Consider the following 25,000-nt stretch of genomic DNA (forward strand, 5'->3'; position numbering starts at 1 on the left):
GTAAGTCTCCGGCTGGTAATCCCGGAGCAGACAGGTCTAAAGCTTCTAGCTCCGGCTCTAAGTCCTCGAGGAGTAAATCCTCCAGAGAGAGATCTCGCCCTCCGGCAGAGTCACCAGTTCCGCTACCCTTGGTTCCGATTCAGAGCCACCCCTCCACCTCCGCAGCAGCTCCGGCCTTGGACTCCAATGCTGGCCTGTTGCAACAGGTGGGCGACCTGGTTGGGCGTCCCTAAAGAGTAGCATGGAACAAATGATCTCTCGTTTGTCGGATAGGATTACTTCCCAAGGGACTCCATTATAGCCGGACTGAGAGAAGCCCCTCTAGCCTCTCCTCCACTTTCCAATACGAGTGGAACTCAGCTTCCTCCGTATGACTCGCTACCTCCGTTCTCGATGAACAATCCATGGAGAGTAGCGTCATACGCCCCCTTCCAGGACGGTCTCATTTCAATACCGGAATTTGGAACTCGAAGGATAGAGGACTTCGAGTTCTACCCGGAAGACCTCCAGCCTCCGTTCATAGGCTACGCAAGGCTTACAGCTTCAGCCATGGTTCGGGATGATAGGGTACCAAAGGAGACAGTCCTCTATTCACGAGACCAGGCTCAGAGAGAATGGCTCAGGTGTTTAGAGGACATGGATTGTTCTAATACCAAGATACAACCTTTTAAGAGTCCCTTTACCATTTTCACAATGGATGAGAGTACCCCGCTCCCGTCCTGACAAAGATCGCGAGGTCTACCATCCCAGCGGCCCAGAAGGGGGGGAACCCATGCCTCAATTGAAGGAAGCAGATCCCACATCTCCGTTGCTCCCCTCAGCCGGAGAATTGTGGGAAGACTTGCCGAACACCTTCTCAGCTGGCAAACTCAAACATGACTGTGCTATGGAGCAGTTTGGTGAAAAGCTACCCAGGCTCCCAGATAGCCTTATTCAGGCTGAATTTGACGCGAAATCGCGATTAGCCAGGTCAATTAACTCTATGGCTATGTCCGAGGTAGCAACCATAGCCTATGGCTCAGAACCGCTTTTTAAACTCATGACCAAAGCCCTGACTCAAACGGTACAGTCGGATATGTTTGAGTTTGCCACTGCTAGAACGAATTGTAGGAAGCATGTCCTACAAGAGGCAACCATTCGACATGAACCGAATAGGTTACTCTCGTCTAGCATCTGGGGAGCAGATCTCTTCCCAGAAGCTATGGTGAAGGAAGTCCAGTCAGAGGCTACGAGGCTGAACCAGAGCCTTAAGGGACCGTTGGGGCCTTACGGCTAAGAGGAGGCAAGACCTAACACCTAAAGGTAAGGGACAGAGGAAACCTAGGCGTTTCCATCCTTACCAGAAAAAGCAGCCACGCTTTCCTCAGCAAGTTGTTCCAGCGGTGCCCTTAGTGCAAAACAGCCCAACCTTCCACTTCTAAGGCTCAATCACAACCAATTTATGTGATATCCCCTCAGCCTCAGCCCTCCACCTCTTACGCCATCTCTCCAGCTTACAATCAAGCCTTCGAGAGTCAAGCTTCACAGAAGTATGACCGCTCGGGTAAGGGAGGCAGAGGTAAGCGTTCCTTTCGTGGGAGAGGGTCGGGAGGCCCTTTCCCCAATAGGGGAAAGCACTTCAGAGGAGGTCGAGGCGGTTACCAGAACCAATGAAGAACTTCAGGTAGGAGGGAGGCTGTTTCACTTTCGCCACCGGTGGAACTTCAGCGAATGGGCTCAGAGCATAGTGGTCAAAAGGCCTTGGGTTGGAGATGGTTGACGAACCCACCTCCATCCAGACCTTTCCGTCAACTTCCTTCAAGGAATTGACAGAGTACGCAGAGGACCTCCTTCAGAAAGGAGCTATAGCGAGAGTCAAGAGATTAAAATTTCAAGGTCGCTTGTTCAGCGTGCCAAAGAAAGGACACAAAAAAAGAAGGGGTAATCTTAGACTTGTCCCGCTTAAAACTTAGCCATCCGCTGCGACAAGTTCAAGATGCTCACGATCTCGCAGGTGCGGACCTTACTTTCCCCGTGGGGGCCGTCACCACCTCTATCGATCTTACAGACGCCTACTATCATATCCTATTGCAAGACACTTCCGTCCATATCTGGGTTTCAAGATAGGAGACCAGACATTCTCCTTCAAGGTAGTTCCCTTCGGACTCAACGTGGCACCCAGGGTGTTCACGAAACTAGCGGAAGTGGTAGTGCAACAAACTCAGGTCACAAGGGATTATGGTAGTAGCGTATCTCGACGATTGGTTGATCTGGGCTTCAACAGTCGAGGAATGCAACAGAGCTACACTGAAAGTGATTCAGTTCCTGGAATATCTAGGCTTCAAGATAAACAGGACCAAGTCAAGACTCACTCCAGAGTCAAACTTTCAGTGGCTGGGCATTCAATGGAATCTATCCTCCCATACTCTGTCGATTCCATCAACCAAAAGGAAAGAAATAGCGAAGTCAGTCAAGCAATTTCTAAGTCACAAACTGGCGTCAAGGAGAGCTCAGGAGAGGATCCTGGGTTCTCTCCAGTTTGCATCAGTGACGAACGTCTTAATGAAAGCCAAACTGAAAGACCTAACCAGAATCTGGCGCTCACGAGCAAATGTCAGGTCCAGGGACAAACTATCCTCAGTCCCTCTGATTCTAAAGAATCGACTTCGGCCGTGGGCGAAAGTCAAGAATTTGTCAGTGTCAGTACCCTTCAGTTCCCTCCACCAGGGATCACCATCCACACAGACGCGTCCTTAAGCGGTTGGGGAGGGTATTCCCAGGTCAAAAAGGTTCAAGGAACTTGGTCACCTCAGTTCAGTCAGTTCCATATAAACGTACTGGAGGCAATGGCAGTGTTCTTGACTCTAAAAAGGTTACGCCCACCAAAGTACTCCCACATAAAGCTAGTTCTGGACAGCGCAGTGGTAGTACATTGGTATAAATAGGGGAGGCTCCAAGTCACGTCATCTAAATCATGTCATGGTAGCCATCTTCTCCCTGGCAGACAAGTTCAGTTGGCATCTCTCCTCCACTCACATAGCTGGAGTGAGAAACGTCATAGCAGGACGCGTTATCATCGATACAGTGCCCCTAGAGTCGGAATAAGGTCACTGGACCAACAGTTACGTTCCAATGGATACCTCAAAGAAAAGGTTCCAGGGCTACAAGTGGATCTCTTAGCATCTCAAGCGAATCACAAACTGCCTGTTATGTAGCCCCCAACCAATGGACCCCTCTGGCCTATGCACGGACGCCCTGGCTCTAGACTGGAACAACTGGAAGAAGATTTATGTCTTTCCTCCAGTGAATCTCTCATGAAAAGTTTTAAACAAACTCAGAACATTCAAGGGTCAAGTGCTCTAGTAGCCCCAGACTGGCCGAAGAGCAATTGGTATCCCCTAATTCTGGAGCTGGGCCTTCGTCCTCTTCGGATCCCCAATCCCAGGCTCTCCCAGTCAGTACAAACGAAGACTGTGTTCGCTTCTCAGGGATTCTCAAAACCCTAACTTTATGGACTTCATGAAGTTTGCGGCAAAAAGAGATGCGAATATTGACCCTCAGATATCTTCTTGGAATCCGATAAAAGGGATTCAACTTTGAGACAGTATGATGCTGCTGTCAAAAAGTTAGCAATCTTCCTGAGAGAATCAGATATTAGAATCATGACAGTTAATTCAGCTATATCCTTTTTCAGATCCTTATTTGAAAAAAGGTTTAGCAGCTAGCACGATTACGACAAACAAGTCAGCCTTGAATAAAGATATTTCAATTTGGGTTCAACATAGACTTGACGGATTCCTAACTTCTCGTCTATTCCTAAGGCATGTGCTAGACTTAGACCTTCTGTAAGGCCTACGTCAGTTTCATGGTTCTTAAACGATGTTCTAAAACTGGCTTCAGAAACGATAATGACACCATGCTCGTTTATAATGCTCTTAAGAAAAACCCTATTTTTATTAAGCTTAGCTTCAGGAGCAAGAATTTCAGAACTGTCGGCTTTATCCAGAGATCCGGACCATATTCAATTCCTTCCCACAGGGGAGGTCCTACTTTCTCTCCGGAACGTAGCTTTTTAGCAAAGAATGAAGATCCTTTGATGAGGTGGGAACCTTGGAAGGTACTACCCCTTCCACAAGATGTATCTCTTTGCCCAGTTACAACCTTACGAGCCTTTCTGTCCAGGACCTCTCATCTTCATCGGGTCCCCTCTTTAAGAGGGAAAAAGGTGGAACTTTATCCATTAAAGGCATCAGGCAACAAATCCTGTACTTTATTAAGCAAGCCAATCCTGACTCTTTCCCGAAAGCACATGATGTCAGGGCAGTAGCCACCTCAATTAATTATTTCCAACACATGAACTTCGATGAGTTGAAAAAGTATACCGGATGGAAATCGCCGACAGGTGTTTTTTTCAAACGTCATTACTTAAGTCCTTGGAAGCTCTGAAATTTTCAGCAGTAGCAGCGGGTAACATAGTTTCCCCTGACTCTAGTTAATTTGTAGTAGAAGATTCAGTCCTCCTTTTTACCTACCGCCTCACCCAACAGTTCGTCTATTCCTGCCGTGTTCATTTACATTCACCTTGTGTCTTAGCTGCTTTTATGATGATGTAGTGGGTGCCCTTATTTTTTTTTTTTTTATTTTTTTTTTGCGATCAGGGACACTCACAGATGATTATAGATATTGATCTCATGGATGTTACCCCTTATTTTTATGCTAGGGGATACATCTTATTTATAATGGTTACGGGTTTTGTATATTAAGTCATATACATTCCTTATATATTATCATTGTTGATTAATTTGTTCATTTGATTATCTTAATTGCTATTATTATTTTGATACATGCCTTTACACAGTTACCATTTTGTTACATGTAAACCATTTTACCTCTGTACATATGTAAAAATTACCGTTATGGATAAGAAACATGATTAGAATTAAGTGTAATTTAAGCATATTTCTAATTTTGTAATCACTGTGTATTTGTATCTTTTTAGCAATTATATCTTTTTTATATTTATTTTCTCTTTTATTTGAGACCTATTCTGATTTATTTTATTACCTTTGTTTACAATCTTGTGCTATTTCTCTGGTACGATTTCGCGCAGCGACACGAGCTGAGCCCAGAAAAGGGATTTTGACGTAAGGAAAAAATCTATTTCTGGGCGATTGGCTCGTGTCGCCAGCGAAATCCCACCCTACCCATCCCTTCGCCCAAGATTGTCTGCTAACTTCAGGATGGCCACTAGAGGCGCAGCAGTCGGCAGCTGGGATGGAGTAGTAGTAGTACGAGCTGCTCACTCTGTGGGTCGGCTCTCCTCTTGGAGGGTTTTTGTAGTGGGAGATTTCTATTGGCATTTGGCTCGTGGTAGTGGCTCACTCGCCTAGTGTCATACCGACACCCTTTTGGAGGGTGAGCGAGTCAGTTATACTGACCTTTTTCTTTATTTTATTTATTCTCTGGTATGTGTTAGTACATTTACCCTAGAAATAATAGATTAAAGGATATTTCGCTGGCGACAGCGAGCCAATCGCCCAGAAATAGATTTTTCCTTACGTCAAAATCCCTTTTTTTTGCGTATTTTTCCTTTTCTTTGCCTTCTGTTGGTTTGTAAAAAATTCTCTTTGCTTTATGTATGGTTTTTTCTATTTTGGGGTATTTTAACAAAATATGTTGATTTCTGATTGTTTCAAGTTCTTTGTTAAGAAAATCTCAGGCTTCTAAGAAATAAGTTACTTGCTATGCTGAGTTTAACTGAAATGTCATGATAGCTGTAAAAATGTATGTATGAAAGTGAGATTGTCGCTTTCCTGAAGACAGTGAATTTGTAGCTGTTATCTGTTCTGATGATTAAGACATCTAAAAAGGGGATTTGGTTATTTTTTCCATTCTTCTTTAAATTTTATGCTCGGGACCAAGGAATTTAATTTTTGTAGAAAAAATGTTGGAGCATTATGAATGTATTGATGAGAGAATAGTCACTTGCCGGTTACGAGGTAAATATACAAACATCACCGTTATACAGGTGTATGCCCCTACTGAAGAGAGTAGAGAAGAAGAGAAGGATAAATTTTATGAAAAGCTAACTGGAGTTATTTACAGAGGGTTTAGAAGACATGATTATTGTTGTTACTGATGGGGGATTTTAAACGCTAAAGTAGGAAGAGAGTATGATGGCTTTCAGGGAACAATTGGAAAATTTGGAATCGGAGCTAGAAATGATAATGGGAGAAGACTCCTAGATCTATGTGGTGCATCTGGGTTATCTATAACAAACACATATTTCAACCATAAATTAGAACACAAAACTACATGGGTGTCGCCAAATGGATTGGTTCAAAATTTGATAGATTATGTTATTGTAAATCAGAAATGGAAGAAGTCTATAGTAGACACCAGAACTTGTAGGGGCTGCTGTGTTCCTTCTGACCAAAAACTCGTAATATCCAAGATTAGAATAAAGTTACAGGCCAATCAAGAAAAAAGGAGAACTATAAAGTTTGATGTGGATAAGTTGAGAAATGAAAGAGTTAAACAACAGTATGAGGTGAAGGTAGGAGGCAAATTTGCGGCAGTAATTGGTATGGAAAATATGGATATGGATTCAGAGGAATCCTGGGCAATATTAACCCTCTTACGCCGACTGGACGTATTTTACGTCGACATTTTTTGTCTCCCGTGTCCGACTGGACGATTTTACGTCGACTTACAAAAGTTTTTTTTAAAATTCGCGGAAAAATACTTATAGGCCTACCAGCCTAAAACTTTTGAATCACGCGCCTGGGGGATGCTGGGATTTCACGGATCAAGTGTTGTTTTGTTTACAATCGTTACGCAGGCGCGCAAGCGCGAATTTCTTTCTTGCCGCACTAAAAGTATCTGTGACACATCTCAGAAAATTATTTTGTCACTTTGACATAATTTTGTACCATTGTAAATTAGCCGTTACATGAAGTATTATATATGAAAATGTGCGCATTTTTATGTAGAATACAACAATAAAATACTCATGATAGTAGCTTTTTTAATTTTTCAGTTTTGAGATATTTTTATATAAATAACGATAATTGCCAAAATTTCAACCTTCGGTCAACTTGACTCTACCGAAATGGTCGAAAAACGCATTGTAAGCTAAAACTCTTATATTTTAGTAATATTCAATCATTTGTCTTCATTTTGAAAGAAATTGGAAGTCTCTAGGAAAATATTTAGATTTATGGTGAATTTTGAAAAAAATATTTGTTTACGTCCGCGCGTTACGAATTCATGCATTATTTTGTGATAATATTTTCTCTGTGTTGCTTTTATCGTTTTACAATGTGTTATATACCAAAATGATCGCAATTTAGTGTACATTACAACGAAAAAAAGTAACTTGTTACCTTTAACCGTTTTGCGCACAGCGCGATTTGAATACAATTATATATGAAATTTCGTTTTTGCGCTATCATATATCGCATTATTTATATATGATAATGATAATTTTTTTCATTTCTGATGGTTGCATACTAAACTTCAGCCAATGACAAAAAAAGGAGCCAAAACTGAACTCTTAATCTTGAAAACTAAGCGCGCTGTGAATTTTTGAAAAAAATATTTTTTCCGCTTCCGCGCTCATTCTGAAAAACCTCCGGCACATGGGAGACAGTTTTTTTTTACCGCTTCGGCGTAAGAGGGTTAAGTTCAGATACTAAGGACGTAGTAACAGAGGTGTTAGGTTATAAGAGAAGTAACAGCAAACCTTGGTTCAGTGATGAAGCAAAAGTTTTAAGTGAAGAGCAACAAAGGTTGAGAGTTCAAATGGACGATGAACAAGACCTAGAGAAGAAACAACAACTAAAAAGACGAAGAAATAGAAAGCTGAGAGAACCAAGTGATAGGATGAAGCATGACCAAAACATGTTTTGGAAAGAAAGAGCTACCGAAGTTGAAGTCGCTATGGAAATTGGCGAGAGCAGGGCTATGTTTGCAGCTGTGAGATTCTTGAGGAACGCAAGCCAGAAAAAGTTTGGAGGGAGTGATGGCATGTTGTATGAAGATGGGAACTTGGTCACAGACGAAATGGAGAAAAGGAATCTGTTTGCAAGGTATTTTGAAAGACTCCTAAATGTTGATACTACCGGTAGGGATGAGTGCATTGCAGATTTAAACGAGGCTCTGGAGGTACAAGAAGAAGATATTAGTGCAGAAGAGGTGAAAGAGGCCTTAAAATCTGTAAAAAATGGAAAAACTGCTGGCGTGTGCGGGATAACTGCAGAGATGCTAAAAGCAGGAGGACGAAGGATGATAGAAGCATTAAGAGTTGTTTTTAGCATAGTTTGGAAAACAGAAGTGGTATCAAGTGATTGGAAAAAGGCAACTAAGATACCAATATATAAAAATAAGGGAAGCAAAAGGGAGTGTGGTAACTATTGGGGCATAAGTTTACTGTCAGTCCCAGGGAAGATATTCATGAGAGTAATACTTAACAGAATAAGACCTATAGTAGAAGAGAAACTTAGAGAACAGCAGTGTGGTTTTAGAAGTGGAAGGTCAACAGTGGATCAAATTTTCACCTTAAGACAGATAATTGAGAAGAGATGGGAGTATGCAAAGCCAATATTCTGTGCTTTTATAGACTTGGAGAAAGCGTATGATTCAGTATGGAGAGATGGAATGTGGAGAGTGGCAGAACACTATGGTATACCACTGAAAGTGATAAGGATACTAAAGAACTGGTACCAAGGAGTGTGCAGCTGTGTACAGCTGGATGGACAGCAAAGTGACTGGTTCCCAGTTGGAAGTGGGCTAAGACAGGGATGTGTTATGTCACCCACCTTGTTTAATGTATATATTGACCATATAATGAGAAGAGTGATGGAGAATGAAAACAGAGGGGCTAGTATTGGTGGAGAAGTTTTTAAGGATTTTGGACTTTGCTGATGATGTTGCGTTGGTTGCTGATACAGTGGCTGGTGCTGGTAGGTTTGGTAATGAGGATGGAGACAGAGACACAGAATTTTGGCTTGAACATCAGCACAAAGAAGAGCGAGATCATGGTTGTGAGTAAAGATGATGAGTGGGTGCACATGGAGGATATGAAAATCAGAGGACAGGAACTCAAGCAAGTTGAGAAGTTTGTTTACTTGGGAAGTGTAGTAACAGCAGAAGGAGGCAATTGAAGATATACGAAAAAAGAAAAACTAGGAGCAGCATGAGCTTTTGAGGTTCTGATAAAAACGTTGGTCAGGCATGAAATCACCTTGAGAACTATGATGAGAATATTCAATGTAGTAGTACTACCAGTCCTGATGTATGGCTCGTCCACCTGGGCACTGACCAGAACAGAGGAGAAAAGGTTGGATGCTTTTGAGATGAAGCTGCTGAGAAGGATACTTGGCATTAAATGGGATGATTATGTTAGAAATGAAGACATCAGGGTGAGATTGAGGCAAAGGCCAGTCAGTACCAGGTTGAAGAGGGGAAGGCTGAAATGGTTTGGACATGTTGAGAGGATGGATGGGAATAGAGACCCCAGGAGAGCACTGAGAGCAGTACAAATAGGAAGAAGACTGCTGGGTAGACCAAGAAACGAGGTGGAGTAGACATAATTGTCACGGGGATCTTGAGAATGAAATCCAAAAACTTTAGAGGAAGCAAGGGAAATGGGTCGGGATAGAGACAGATGGAGAGGAACTGTATCAGCCTTATGCCACTGGCCAGTGGCGGGAAGATAAAGTAAAAGTAAAGTAAGAAAAATATAAAAATCGCCAAACTCGCTTTTCCAGTATGATAAGATGTCGTCTACATAACAAAGCCAAATCATTTCTGCAGGTTTGATAGGGTTTATAATTACTGTTTCGAAATACTCCATATATAAGTTTGCTAACACAGGACTAAGCGGGCTCCCCATACTGCAACTGAATTTTTGACAGTAAAAGTTATTACCAAAGGAAAAGACATTATTAGTTACACAGAACTCTACAAGTTGTATTATTTTATTCAATTCTATGGGGAAGTGGTCAGCAAATGGCTCAAATTTATTTTTGAGGAACGTTAATACATCTTTTATGGGTACTTTTGTGAAAGGGGAGTCTATATCCAGGCTGAGAAGTTTTACATTATGTACGGAGATATTTGCCAACCTAAATTTGTTCAGAAGGCTTCTGTATGTTTTATATGACAAGGGGAATAGTTCATAAAAAGCAGGATAGTAACTAGGCTAACCATTTAGAGATTCTGTAACTAAAAGCTCCAGCACAAGAGATTATGGGATGGAAGGGGATGTTATCTTTGTGAGTTTTATGGAGGCCATAGAAATAAGGTAATTTGGGTTCGATTGCTTTAAATTTGTTTAAAATTTCTATATTTTTCTTACTTTTTACGATGTTTCTGATTTTTATGAAGAAATCTATTGGGACATTATGGCTCAGGTTTTTTGTTAATTTCTCATAGGTTGATAGAGGGGTAAGATGGTAATTTAAATTTAACATCTTCGAGGATTGCGAGAGAGAGAGAGAGAGAGAGAGAGAGAGAGAGAGAGAGAGAGAGAGAGAGAGAGAGAGAGAGAGAGAGAGAGAGAGAAATGATTGTGGTGAAGTTGAAGAGGTTGGTTGTGCTGGTTGTGCATTTTGGTGTCTGTGAGTTGGCAGTTAGGGACATTGTTGGTGTTGACGGTTTGTCATGGTGGGTTCAAGTTGTTATATGGTTGTTGTGTTTTTCCAACTGCGAAGTGATTTGTCATGTTGTTAAGTTGTTGTATGGTTGTAGTTCTCAGTTGGTTGTTTTGTGTTGTGATTCTTGGCAGTTGTTGTGTATCGACTAGACCATATCCAGCGGACAGCACAGCGTTTACCCCTGAAGTCCATCATTGGTGGTGAGTACGAGAGTGTGAGGTTGTTGTCTGTAGTTTTCGTTGAACCAACTGTCCTGCACTTAAAAGTAACGTAAAGGGTAAAGCGTAGCTGTGGGAAAATTTGTCACCCAGTACGATTAAAGTAACTGTGGGGAGCTTTGTTGCTTTGCATGTGATCCCACCACTAGGTAGTTGTATCATTTAAAAGTTCATTGATCTTTTCTTGGTAGAAACTCTTGTCCATTAACACAATTTTTCCATCTTTATCTGATCTAATAATTATAACCTCTAGTTTTCAGAGTGAGTATATATCTATCATAAATCTTTTAGGCAGGGGGTGTGTGTTGTGTTAATAGACAAGTTTCTACCAAGAAAAGAACAATTAATTTTTTTAATGATACAACTACCTATGAGATTCTGGAGGGTATCCTGGTACCAAGTACCCGGAGACTCCCCAAGACCCAAACCAGACTCAAGGCGAAGAGTAAAGTTAGGAATAAAGAATTCCCATGTTTCATTGTCCAGAACCATGCCAGTCACTACAAACAGACCCAAGGTACTGCAATCATTAAAAACAGTTTCAATATCACATAAAAAGTGGTTTGCAAAAACTTACTTGCATTGGATAATGGAAGATAAAGAAAGGTTATACCTGAGGGCCAGAGATGTAGCCACTGCCTTAATCTCATGTGCCTTCACTTTAAGCACAGGTAATATTACTTCTTCTTGCACTTGTGAATGGGCGTCATGAATGAGATCTCTCAAGAAAAATGAGAGAGGATTCTTAGAAAGAGGTCTTAAGGGGTCCTTAACTGAACACCATAGGTTATTGGAAGCCCCTTTAAGATCTTTGGTCCAATGAAGATAAAACTTGAGCACCCTTACGGGACAAAGAGACCTCTCACTTTATCTGGACTTACTATACCTGACACGTTTTTAATTGTGAAAGACCTAGGCCAAGGTTTAGTAGGATTCTCGTTTTTGACATGAAATCCCAGAGTATATGGCACAAGTGCATCCCAAAGGAGAACCCAACCCTTTTATCTAAAGCTTGAAGCTCGCTTACCCTTCTGGCTGAGGCCAGAGCTATTAGGAAAAGGGTTTCCTTGGTTAGATTCCTACTAGAACAAAAACCCATCAGTTCAAAAGGAGGACAAGAGAACCATTTCAGGACAATGTCTAGATTCCAGGAAACTTGCTGAGTTCCTTGTGTTTGGCTGTGTTGAAAGACTTAAGCAAGTCTGTTAAGCCTTGGTTAGAGAACAAGTCCAGACTTCTATGTCAGCATACAGAGCCTAACATGGCTATATACCCTTTGATAGTGGAAGAAGATAGTCTCTCAACTTCCGCAGGTATACAAGAAAATGAGTGATTTCTGTTACAGATGATCGAGAAGAAGAGACTATTTCTTCTGCACCACAATCTGAAAATAGACCATTTATTTTGGCAGACATTAGAGGATGACTGACACCTACACTTAGAGATCACTCCTTCAGCCAACTTTGAAAACCCTTTACCTCTGAGGAGTCGGACGACAGACTGAACCCTGTCAAAGTCAGAGTAGACAAACCATGGTGTTACATCATTATGTGTGGTTATCTGAGCAGTTTTTGTCTTTGCAGGAAAATATGCTAAGAGACTGATGAGGTCTGGGAACTATTCTCTGAGGGGCCAGAATAGCGTGCTGAGGATCATTGAGACATTTCTGTGGGTCCAGAACTTCTTGAGAACATCTCTGATCATTCCCCAAGGTAGAAAATACATACAGCTCCTTGTCTGACAAGTGCAGGAGCATGGTTTCCACAGCCCATGCCACTGAATCCAGAACTGAGGAGCAAAAGAGAGTGAGCCGATGATTCTTCACAGTTGTAAACAGGTCCATCATCGGACTTCCCCCCAACTTTCATAAGTCCATAGACCACTGGATGCAGAGTCCATTCCGTAGGAATGACTTGGTTGGAACGGTCTGTTGGTCTGCCAATGTGTTCAATTTCCCTTGAGCAAATTTCATCACCAACTTCGTCTGGTTCTCTTTGGCCCACAGAAGAAGGTCTCTCACCGCCTTGCAAAGAGCAAAGGAGTGGGTTCCCCCTGCTTGAAAATTTCTGCGAGGGCTGTTGTGTTGTCCAAGTGTATGGCTGCTGTTCTCCTTTGGAATTCCACTGTGAATGCTTAAAGTCCCAGAGCTATAGCTTTCAATTCTTTTAGACTGATATCACAGGCCTTCTGTTGAGTTTTCCACATAAAGAGAGCAAGAATGACTGTAGCCTGTGTTTGAAATTTTCCACGTCTTTTTACAATCTTTGAGTGTTACAGTAACTGTCGAATGAAATCAAGATTAGGGTATGAATTTCTTAGAGAATTAACTTGAATATTATGATCCCTCAAATTTTATCTAGCATAGAGTCTTTCCCCATCACAAGTCTGTACCCAATACTATAATTCTCTCTCTCTCTCTCTCTCTCTCTCTCTCTCTCTCTCTCTCTCTCTCTCTCTCTCTCTCTCTCTCTCTCTCTCTCTCTCTCCACTTCTAAAACCTACTTCAAAAATATATATTACCAGTCAATCTCCCAAAGAACATATAACGAAATTAAGTAGTTATAAATAGGCCTATGCTTTCATGTAAGCAGATTTTGCTCGCTCTCTCTCTCTCTCTCTCTCTCTCTCTCTCTCTCTCTCTCTCTCTCTCTCTCTCTCTCGCTCTCTGTTCTCTCTCTCTCTTCATCTTCTCTTCTCTCTCTCTCTCTCTCACTTTTGAAACATTTGAAAAAATATTATCACTCAATCTCTGAATTAAGTATCTCAATCAATAGGCCTTGCTAGTGCATGCTCTCTCTCGTCATAATTTTTCATTCTTTACTCTATTGTTCCTCACGATTTCCACAAGTACTGACCAAATTTTAAAACATTTTCTCCCATTTTTTAAGATCCATCTTAAATTACACATGAATTTTACGCCAGTTTAGCGTCAAACATTACTTATAAGTAAGGTTTCACAGTAAGTTATAAAAAAGGATGATGGATATTCTACCCTGCACTGACGTTACCGAACCAACATTAACGAATAATATAGAGTCTGTTTCTACATTCAAGTATAAATGATTATAGGACTTCTACAGAATCTTTATGGTGTAAAGTTAATGGAAATCTAGAGAGCAACAAATGCTATGATTATGAAGCCAGGTGTGGCATTATTGAGCAACATATGTCTCCGAAGATTTAAAAAAAACTGTATCCTGACTTTCCTTGCCGAGTGTACCTCCAACTTCTGCTCTGACACTGACTCTAGTACCTTGGTTCCTGTGTCAGTCATTCTGCCCTCCTATACTGCTTCTGTTTCCAAGTTTAAACTGGCTGAATTTTATCTCCTTCCTAAGAGTATCCAAAAATAATGCTTTGAGGGTTTTTCATCTCCCGGACCAGCATGTACTCTGAGATACCATCTCTGAGCTTTCCTGATGTACTGTCCAAGTTCCTGTTTGTCCTGGAAGAAACATTGCAGTGACCACTCTGGCTGACCAAGGTTCAATCTGGAGCTGGAGTCTTTGCTCCTTTAGACATCACACCATTAGAAGCTACTCTGAGTTTCTCAAAGACCTAGCACATCAAGGTAAAACCCACCCTTCGATCTTCACAGTTCTAAATGAGACTCTCTCCTGGTTAATGCAATTATAGAACTATTCTCTCTCTCTCTCTCTCTCTCTCTCTCTCTCTCTCTCTCTCTCTCTCTCTCTCTCTCTCCTCCTGGTAGTTTAGGCCTGAGGAATGACACAGTTGTTATACCATCTTGTCTTTTGCCATTTCACCCATTGACAATTCTTCAATAGTAGGCTTCATTATTCTACTCCATCTGCTTCTCGTCTAACGCTGCATCAACCTATGATGGGTGTGGCTTCTTTCCAGTTCCTTTACATGAAACTTCTTAACTTGAGAAACTTCCTAGTACTACTCATTGCACTCATGAGACATCTAAGAGGACCAGATTCGTCCCCACCTAGACTGTTTGGTTGGTATATTAGTGCTGAATATTTTCATGTTAAAATCACTGATCTCTGTTTTTATTTGTGTCTACAGTGCTATGAACAGACGTAGTTTATTATGGTAATACATTAAATTTTGTAACACAGTACATATGAAATATAAAAATGAAAAACAAACTGAATAACTAATCTTCAGAGGAGAAACTTTTACCAACAGTACCTCACTTTGTGTTCACACTTACTACTCACCTGAATGTTCCTTAGTGTGACAAAAAAAAGTTAAGATTAAAAATGTACAGTATTAAACTTTTAGGTGAATGTTCACATACAATATTATCTATGTATGTGCATTCACCTTAATCCTCCATTCTCTACCACAGCTCTATCATTGATGTCAACAACGTTTACTGTCTGAATTAATGTGTATATACATACTCTATTGTTCAGTAATATACACTATGTGTGAAGGAAAGATTGTAGATAAAGGAAATAGAAAAAATCTGTGAGACTGCACAAGTTCAACTAGCCTACATGTTTTGAATGATGTACTGGTGAATTTCTGTACACAACAAAATATAAACACCAAGACCTCTGCACATTGTCTTTCAACAAGCTTTATATTATATCATCAGAAATGAATGGTAACATAGGGAGAGAAAGAGAGAGAGAACAACCAGAGATGAATGAAAAATGCCAGACTAATTTGCAAATAGAAATATGAAGGTTTTTCCTCTTCTTTATAGATACCCTGAATACCAGTAGCACAGAAGAGTTTTGAGGATCAGGTATTTTTATTTTTTCCAAAATGTCACTCCAAAACTGAGATGCATTTATATGGTAAATATTTGACAACAGGGTAGCTTGTAACCACCAAACAGCATAGTCAAGTGCCTAAAATAACATTAATCAAATAAACTAACCGTATTTTCAGACATGGCTCTTTCATCTTGCTTCATCTCTGAAAACTGAATATCTGATGGTTCACCCCTCAAAGGGGTTGTTCTCAAGGTATCACCTTCACTGCTGCTGATAGTTAATATTTTGTCTTCACCGCCCAATGCTAAGAGATTAGCTGTTGACCAACATCCACTTTGGATTTTGCGACTATGCTTGCCTACCACTGGAATTCGTCTGAAAATAAGAATACATTTCCAATTATAATAGGAATGTACAGCTGATTCACAGCATATCTGGTGGAATCTTTCCTTTCATAGTACATAAAATTCATAAAATTAGGAAGGTAGTACAATAAGAGACGTACATCATGTACAGTATACATAAAGGAAATGTAACGATTTTGTTCTCTTATATGTTAAACATAGTTTCCATAAATTCTTTGACTTTTGTATCCATTATACCCCCATAATATACTGGACATATTTTACCTGTTTAAGTGATTTCATTGTTAATAGTCGACCCCCTAGTATTCGCGGGGGTTAGGGACTGTGAACAGCCACAAATAGCTGAAATCCACGAACAGTTGACACCCACTCTAAAAATGTGTATAACTGCCTATTTTAATAGTTCAAACACCATATATACCTTAAACTTTCATCCTCAAACACTATAATATCATTTCAAAGTCATCATACAACATTATCCTTAAAAGCATAGGGCCTATAGTTACACATGGACACTCCTTTAACTTTAAATCTTTCCAAGGCGAAAACTAATTAACCCTTAAATGGCGAGCCGGTAATGACGAAAGTGTCTCCCATATGCCGGCGGCGTTCAAGAGTGAGCGCCGAAGCAGAAAAAATGTTTTTTTTTTTAAATCACAGCACGCTTAATTTTCAAGTTTAAAATTCATTTTTGGCTCCTTCTTTTGTCATTGCCTGAAGTTTAGTATGCAATCATCAGAAATGAAAAAAAATATCACTATCATATATAAATATTGGAATATATGACAGTGCGGAAATTTTTTTTATATATAATTGAATACAAATCGCGCTGTGAGCAAAACAGTAAAAGCTAATGAGTTAATTATTTTTTCGTTGTATTGCACACTAAATTGCGATGATTTTGGTATATAACAAATTGTAAAACAATCAAAGCAACACAGAGAAAATATTATCACAATATGATGCATGAATTCATAACACGCGAACGTAAAAAAAAAAGTTGTTTTCAGAAATTCCCCATAAATCGAAATATTGTGCTAGACACTTCCCGTTTGTTGCCAAAATGAAGGTAATTGATTGAATATTACTAGACTGTAAGTGTTGTAGCTTACAATTGCAGTTTTCGACCATTTCGGTCGAGTTAAAGTTGACCAAAGGTCGAATTTTTTCTATTTATTGTTATTTATATGATAATATTTCAAAACTGATAAAAGTTACAACCATGGGGTGTTTTTGTTGTATTCTACATGAAATTGCACACATTTTCATATATAAAACTTTATGTAACGGCTAATATAAAATGGTGCACACATTACGACAATCGGACGAAAAAATTTCTGATTTTTTCAGAAGTTACCGCGCGGACGTAAGGAAACAGTTTTTTTCATAAATTCACCATAAATCGAAATATTGTGCTAGAGACTTCCAATTTGTTGCAAAATAAAATTAAATGACTTAATATTACTAAAATGTATTGGTTTTAGCTTACAATTGCGTTTTTTTACCATTTCGGTCGAGTCAAAGTTGACCAAAGGTTGATATTTTGGCACTTATCGTTATTTATATGAAAATATTTCAAAACTGATAAAAGCTACAACCATGGGTTGTTTGTTGCTGTATTCTACATGAAATTGCACACAATTTCATATATAAAACTTTATGTAACAGCTAATATAAAACGGTGCAAACATTACGACAATCGGACTCAGATTTTTTCGGAAGAGTTACCGCGCGGACGTAAAGAAACAGTTTTTTTTCATAAATTCACCATAAATCGGAATATTTTGCTAGAGACTTCCAATTTGTTGCAAAATAAAGGTAAATGATTGAATATTATAGAATGTAATAGTTTTAGCTTACAATTGCGTTTTTTTATCATTTCGGTCAAGTCAAAGTTACACAGCAGGTTGAAATTTTGGCACATCGTGATTTATATGAAAATATTTCAAAACTGATAAAATCTACAATCATGGGTTGTTTTTAGTTGTATTCTACATGAAATTGCACATATTTTCATATATAAAACTTTATGTAACGGCTAATATAAAACGGTGCAAACATTACGACAAATCGGACGAAAAACTTTTTTATTTTTTCGGAAGAGTTACCGCGTGGACGTAAGGAAAAAGTTTGTTTTCTTAAATTCACCATAAAACGAAATATTGTGCTATAGACTTCCAATTTGTTGCAAAATGAAGGTAAATGTTTGAATATTGCTAGAATGTAAGAGTTTTAGCTTTCAATTGCGTTTTTCGACAATTTTGGTTGAGCCAAAGTTGACCAAAGGTTGATATTTTGGCACATCGTTATTTATATGAAAATATTTCAAAACTGATAAAAGCTACAACCATGGGTTGTTTTTGGTTGTATTCTACATGAAATTGCGCATATTTTCATATATAAAACTCTATGTAACGGCTAATATAAAATGGTGCTAAAATTATGTCAAACTGACGAAACAATTTCTGAGATAAGTTGCTGATGCGTTTTAGTGCGAGAAGAAAGAAATTCGCGCTTACGCGCCTGGGTAATGATTGTAAACAAAACAACAGCTTGATCCATGAATTCCCACTATCCCTCAAGGTGCATGATTCAAAAGTTTTCGCCAAGAAGGCCTATAACTATTTTTCCGCGAATTTAAAAAAAAAACTTTTTGCGTCGACATTTCATATGTCAATTTGGCACCCAACAGACAATTTTCGTCGACGTTTAATACGTCCAATAGGCGTTTAAGGGTTAAGTTACCCTTATATTCAGGCATGCACATTTTCTTTCATACAGTAGTCTTATCATTTTCTTTTAATGTATACATTACATAGGGGGTAACATTGGTACATTCTCAAGTACAAGGAACAGTTAATTACTGTACCTAAATATTTAAATATGTATTGAAAAAATATATGAAATGATGAGAAATTTAAGATTACATAGGGTAATGCATCACTGTGTGGGGACTTGCATGGACTAATGAGCCACATTTTCATTTGATATTTAATCGGTGGAACAAAAATAGGATTCAATATTTAAGCATACAATTCAAAAGACTGAAGTTTCGTCAACAAAATTATATATATGAAACCGCCATACGAATTAAAATAAACGTGAGGTCTTCGTAAAATACGTTTTCAAGGCAGTTTTTAATCCAATATGGTGTGGTATCATCTTGCAGACACCAGGCATACACTGGCGGACACGTCCATCCCAGCCTTCCCAGCGCTCATTTGAACAATTATTTGTGTATCTATCTAACATTTACACATGTGAGGTCTTCGTAAAATATGTTTTCAAGGTAGTTTTTTTCATCCAATATGGCGTGGTATCGTCTCGCAGACACCAACCATACACTTGCGGACACATCCATCCCAGCACTCATTTGAAGAATTATTTGCATATCTATGTAACGTTTATTGCTTTTATTCAATATTGAGACGCATTATTCCCGCGAACATGTTTTTAACCTATATGCATTTTTACCTTGCCATCGGTGGTTCTATCCTTACTGCCATCACAAATGAAACTCCGCAGTGCTTATTTGATTGTAATTTTACACATTTCGTTCTTAATTCACTCCAAAATCACTCCAAGTTTGTTCATGGCAGGAATAATTTTTTACGTCTGGCAGCCAGAATCCACGAGTCGAGCAGACGACAGGTTAGTGAATTGTTTGACAAAAAACAAAATGGACTTTTTTGCTAGCACTTTTCATTTATTTAAGTCTATATTACTATTTTGAATTTATAAAAAATTATAATTGTATGGCCGAAATAATTTGTTTATACAATTTTTAATAATTGTACGGCTGAAACAAATGTAATCTTTAATGTGTGCTGGGGATGCCAGTCATCATTACCAATGCCGATGCCTTTACAAACTGTTTCCATGAATTTTAGATGTCATAGTAATGCAATATGATAAAATTGCTCTAATATTTATGTATATATATATATTTTACAAATAGATACGCTAAATTCACTTATTTCCATGTTTTTTTTTTTTTGTAACTCTTATCACAAGTTTGGAGGGTGAACATAAAAAATCATTGGCAACACCGTAGCTATATCACAGCAAAAAGATGAAATTTGTGTCAGGAATCTGGTTACTTTAACAACAACGAATATTTTAAAATGAATTATCATGAATATGTAATAAATATATGCAATTCAAAACCTTATTCTGGTCTATAATCATTTGAATGTTATCTATCTCACTCTTCTTCTTCTTCCCCAACAAATAACATGTTTTCCTGGCTGGAGCCGATTCGTTTAAGATTGTTGTGAGTAAAGTGACCCAGTGTCTATGGGTACAAGTGGTATGCGGATTTAGCACAGGAAAAGGTCAAGTTTATGGACATAAGTGACTGCAATCACAGAGATGGTGACAATCTTCTACATGTAAGGTGCTATAAGTAAAATTTCGAAAGCGTCATGGAGGTAAGCTTGCACCACGCATGGCTAGACTTTCATTAACTTGTGTTTAACCAGAAATTATGGCATTATTTTGTGACTTGAAAAAAAAAACACTTACTTCGAGAGGAAAGTAGAGGTCTCGATCTGTTGTTTCCACGCTGGTTGGGTTATGAATGGCATCTAATTCTGGATACTGGAAGTGCTAAACTTGTCTTTTTTTAGGAAAGTGTCCGCACAGCGATGCATTACCCTACATCAAATGGGTACTCACCAATGATGACTTGATTAAAGATGATGATGATAGCTATGTTGTATAATGAGTGACGAAGATATGACTGCACAGCAAAGCAGAGGAGTTACATCTCCTTTAAGGCACCTCTTCCTTATCTTAAGGTGCTTCATCTGCCAACTGCCCTTCTTCAGGGCTTTGGGAGGCTTTGGAGGGTCCTTATTCATGGGCTTGAGAAACATTATGCAAGGCATCTGCTGTTGCTGCTTCTTCAAGCTGACAAGGTTATTATAGGGCCCCAAAATCCCATCAAGGGCATTTGAAAACTTTATGGAGCATTCCACATAAGGATCCCATGCCTCAGTCATCTCCTACAGCTCCTTGGTTGCACTCATAATTCGGGACAGACATTCCTTTGCCTCTTCCCCTGAACCTGCTGTGTCTCCTTCCTTGCTGGCAGACTTCGTCAGTTCTTCCAAATCCTGGTCCATCAGGGAGTCAGAGTGGGCGTCAGTGAGGGTGACTACTTCACCCTCAGTGATGTCATCAAAGCCTTTTCCACCAAGTGTCCTTGCCAACTGGACTGCTTTATTAATGCTCAAATGTTGAATTTATTCAAGAGAAAAGCCCTTATAATTGTGAACTCACTCTGGCCACATCTTCTTCCAGCATGCATTAAGGGTCTCCTTCTTCATATATTTCAACAATTAGCTAATGACAACCAGACATGTGGCAAACAAGAATTTAAGTCTTCAGCATAAATTCACTGTCAGTGTCCATTTCATTCACATGGTTTGTATTTGTTTTTTTGTTTGTGTGGCATTTTTACATTGCAAAGAACCAGCAGTTATTCAGCAATGGGTCATTCACAAGTGCTCGAGGGAGTTCTGGGTGTAGAGTGCCTTGAAGGCACAGATCATGCTGGTCCATAGGCTGGAGGAGAGAGGTGATGTTGGCAGGGAGGGACTTGAGCTGAACTCCCTCGTAATACAGATACAAAGGGTGGCCACCAGGATTATCCATAATCTACAACACCTTGAACTCCTTGCATATATCGTTGAGGTAATCCTTAACTTGTGGGCTAAACCTCTGAATGAACCTTTTAGATGTAACGACTTTGGTGATCCACACCTACACATTGTTCATCTAAAACACAGGCAGTAATTTCTTGTTCTTATTTTTGTGGGCCCTGAGGTTTACAACCTTGTAAATGAGGCCTGGTTTCAGCAGGAAGCCAGCAGGATTGCCACACATAAAGAGGGTAACCCTATCCTTCTGGGTCTTAAACCCAAGTGCTCTGGCTTCGTCCTTCATGAGGTATGTCAGTGAAGAAATCTTTTTTCAGAACAAACCAGTCTCATTCATATTGAACACTTGTTCTGGACAGTAAGCCTTGTTCCTGATGATATTTTTGAAGGTCTCAGGATATTTTGCAGCTGCTTCCATGTCTGCCAGTATCATTTCACTATGCAGAGAAACACTCTTCTGGTGAAACCGCTTCTGGAAACGGTGGAAGCACCACTTGCTGCCTTCTCAAGGATAATGGTTCCTTTGAGGGGCATGTTCTTACAGCAGTTTATTATCCACAATGCCAAGGCCGACTCCATCCTCACAAAGCTCTTATCACACACAGTTGAAACTGTCTTGACACTTCCTAATAAGCTAAGAGCCACAGTCCTCCTTATTACTGCCTCTTTCTTCTTGATGTACTAAATGGTACTCTCATTCACATCATAAGTAGGCACCATTAAAAAATATACACAAAGATCAAAAGCAAGTCACAAAGTACACAGTGAAACACTTGAACAGCAAAGGTCTATGTGGTGAACTGGCAGGGCTCCAGCAGCACATCTCCACAAAACAATGTCTTTGGAGGTACAGCTACTGTTATGGATCGGGATTCGCTCAGGTTCTTTATTATATAAAAAAAAAGAATTCAACACCAACAACTGAAACACGGGATACAAATATAGAAGAAACTCTAACAGAACACAATTTTATTTACAAGCTTATTCACAAAGATTAATGCAGAATTGTTTCTCCTATTTACATTACAAAATTAAATCTGGCTATGTTTGAAAAGGGGAAAACTGCAGTAATGAAATATTTGCTGGCCAGTTTTGCAGCTGTTGAGATCAGTGCTCGAAGCGATGGCTTCCCAAAGGGGACAGTAGAAACTTCAGATGGGCTTCTTATCTTCATAGTACACGAAGGAATGACTTGGTCTTGTAAGTTGAAGGGCTGGCTACTTCTCAAAACCACTTGCAGGATGTTTCTTTTCTGAAAGGGTTTTCTCGTCGTCGGGATATCTCTCTCTCTCTCTCTCTCTCTCTCTCTCTCTCTCTCTCTCTCTCCTCCAGCTACGAACTTTACTTACTTATTTCCGTTCCCCTTCTCTCTCTCTGATGCATCCTCCTCCTCTCTTATCCATTGTCTCTTCCTTCTTCTCTTTTCTGTTCTTCTGATGATCTGAATCTCTGTACTTCCTCAGAGTCCTGTATATACATGTCGATCTCGGGGCGGGGCTGAATGGTCGGAGCTAACCAGCGAACGTTTTCATCCCTCAGCAGGAACTTGTTAGAAGGCTTTCGACGAAATGTTACGTCATATTCAAAGCGTTGCATTTCTAGCAACAGCAGCTTGCTGCAGTTCCACAAAACAACAGATTATTATTGAACAATCATGAGAACACACCCAAAACACGTGTGGGAATACCTCCTTGCTGCAGACCTACTCGAAAAAGATACATTTTCCTTTCCTTTAAAGTGATTACCTTGACATGTCTGTCATGGTAATTGCTTTATAGCAAAGAATTATAAGTTAAAGGAAAGGAAAACGCATCTTCTTCGAGAAGTTCTGCAGCAAGGAGGCATTCACGCATGTGTTAGAGGCGCCTGTTCTCATGATTGTTCTAGGATCACCAAGGCCTGTTGTTGAACGCAACATGCGCCGTCACGTCGTCAGACAACGCCGCGAAATATGATGCAATATTTCGTCGAGATCCTTCTAAAACGTTCCTGTCATCTCGGGAGTCTGTGATGTTCGCTGGCAGTCCCCGCCCCAGATCGCTGTATATGTACGACTGACGAAGTGTCAGAGATCAGATCATCAGTGAGAGACCAGCAGAGCAGAGGACACCAGTGAGAGATCATCAGAAAGAGACAAGAGAAGAAGGAACAGACGAAGGATAAGAGAAGAAGGCACACGAGAGTTTGGTCGAATTCGGGTCAAGTCGTCCAGTTAGAGAGAGAACAACAGAGGTATTCTGACGTAGAGCAATTATTCAGAGAAGAAACGTCCTACAAGTTGGTTTTGAAGAGTAACCTGCCCTTCCAGTATCAAGACAGACATTGTTTTCTGCAGTACGGAGTCAAGAAGTCGTTTGAAGTTCCACAGTTCTCCTTTGTGAAGCCATCGCTTCGAGCATTGATTTTCGACAGCTGCAAAACTGGCCAGCAAGTGTTTCATTACAGCATTGTTTCCCTAGTTCACACACTGTAAGATTTTATTTTCTTTATGTAAATTGGAGAAACCATTCTGCATTTACTTTTGTTAGTAAGCTTGTAAATAAACCTTTGTTCTGTTTGTGTTTCTTTCTAAATTCGTATCCCCAGTTTCAACTGTTGGTGTTGAATTCTTTTTGTTTATTATAATATTGAACCTGTAGGGGACCTCATTGTCCGTGACAACGTCCCCCACCCTCCGAAAAAAAATGAAATCAACTGATTTTATTTTTCTTAAAGAGAAACAACAAGAATCAAACAGCAGTAGAAAAAATCTGTATAAACCTTTAACTCAGTCAAAGCAGCTCACCTCTCAATTCATTCACCCAACCGTGCTAAAATGGAAAACGGTCATCATGCTACTCATTCCGAAAAATCTCTAAAGAGGCTATCAGCTATAATATTATCCTTTCCCTTTATATGAGCTATTTTTCAGGTTATAGTCATGTAACTCTAAACTCCAACACATTAGGCGTTTATTCTTATCCTTAAACTTCTCCAAATAAAACTAACAGATTATGATCAGTATACACAGTTAAAACAACACATAAGACGTTTATTCTTATCCTTAAACTTCTCCAAATAAAACTAACATATTATGACCAGTATACACAGTTAAAATGGAACTACTATGTACATAAATCTCAGTGTTGCAAGGCTGTAACTAAACTAAACTATTCCTTTTCAATAGTTGAATAATTCTGCTGAGCTTTATCAAGTTTCTTCGAATAGTAGGCAACTGGATGCTTCATTCTTTTCACTTCTTGCAACAAAACCCCTCCTACGCTAATATCACTGGCATCGATCGCTAAATTAAATTTCTTATTAAAATCATGGTACAATAGAACTGGCTCGTGAATCATTATAGCCTTTAATTTGTTGAAAGCTTCTACACACGCATCATCAAATACAAAACTGCTTCCTTTCCTAAATAGATTAGTTATG

At 39.5% G+C, this 25,000-nt stretch overlaps 1 protein-coding gene across 1 annotated transcript in view; it reads right to left on the bottom strand.

The window, feature by feature from the left end:
- Positions 1–25,000, bottom strand: part of LOC135216338 (WD repeat-containing protein 19-like) — a 927,827-nt gene that overhangs the window by 693,535 nt on the left and 209,292 nt on the right. Inside the window, 1 exon segment of the mRNA XM_064251544.1 lies at positions 15,717–15,927. Within this exon segment, the coding sequence (XP_064107614.1) occupies positions 15,717–15,927 (211 nt within the window).

The sequence above is a fragment of the Macrobrachium nipponense genome, chromosome 6 (assembly GCF_015104395.2).
Source record: "Macrobrachium nipponense isolate FS-2020 chromosome 6, ASM1510439v2, whole genome shotgun sequence".
NCBI lineage: Eukaryota > Metazoa > Arthropoda > Malacostraca > Decapoda > Palaemonidae > Macrobrachium > Macrobrachium nipponense.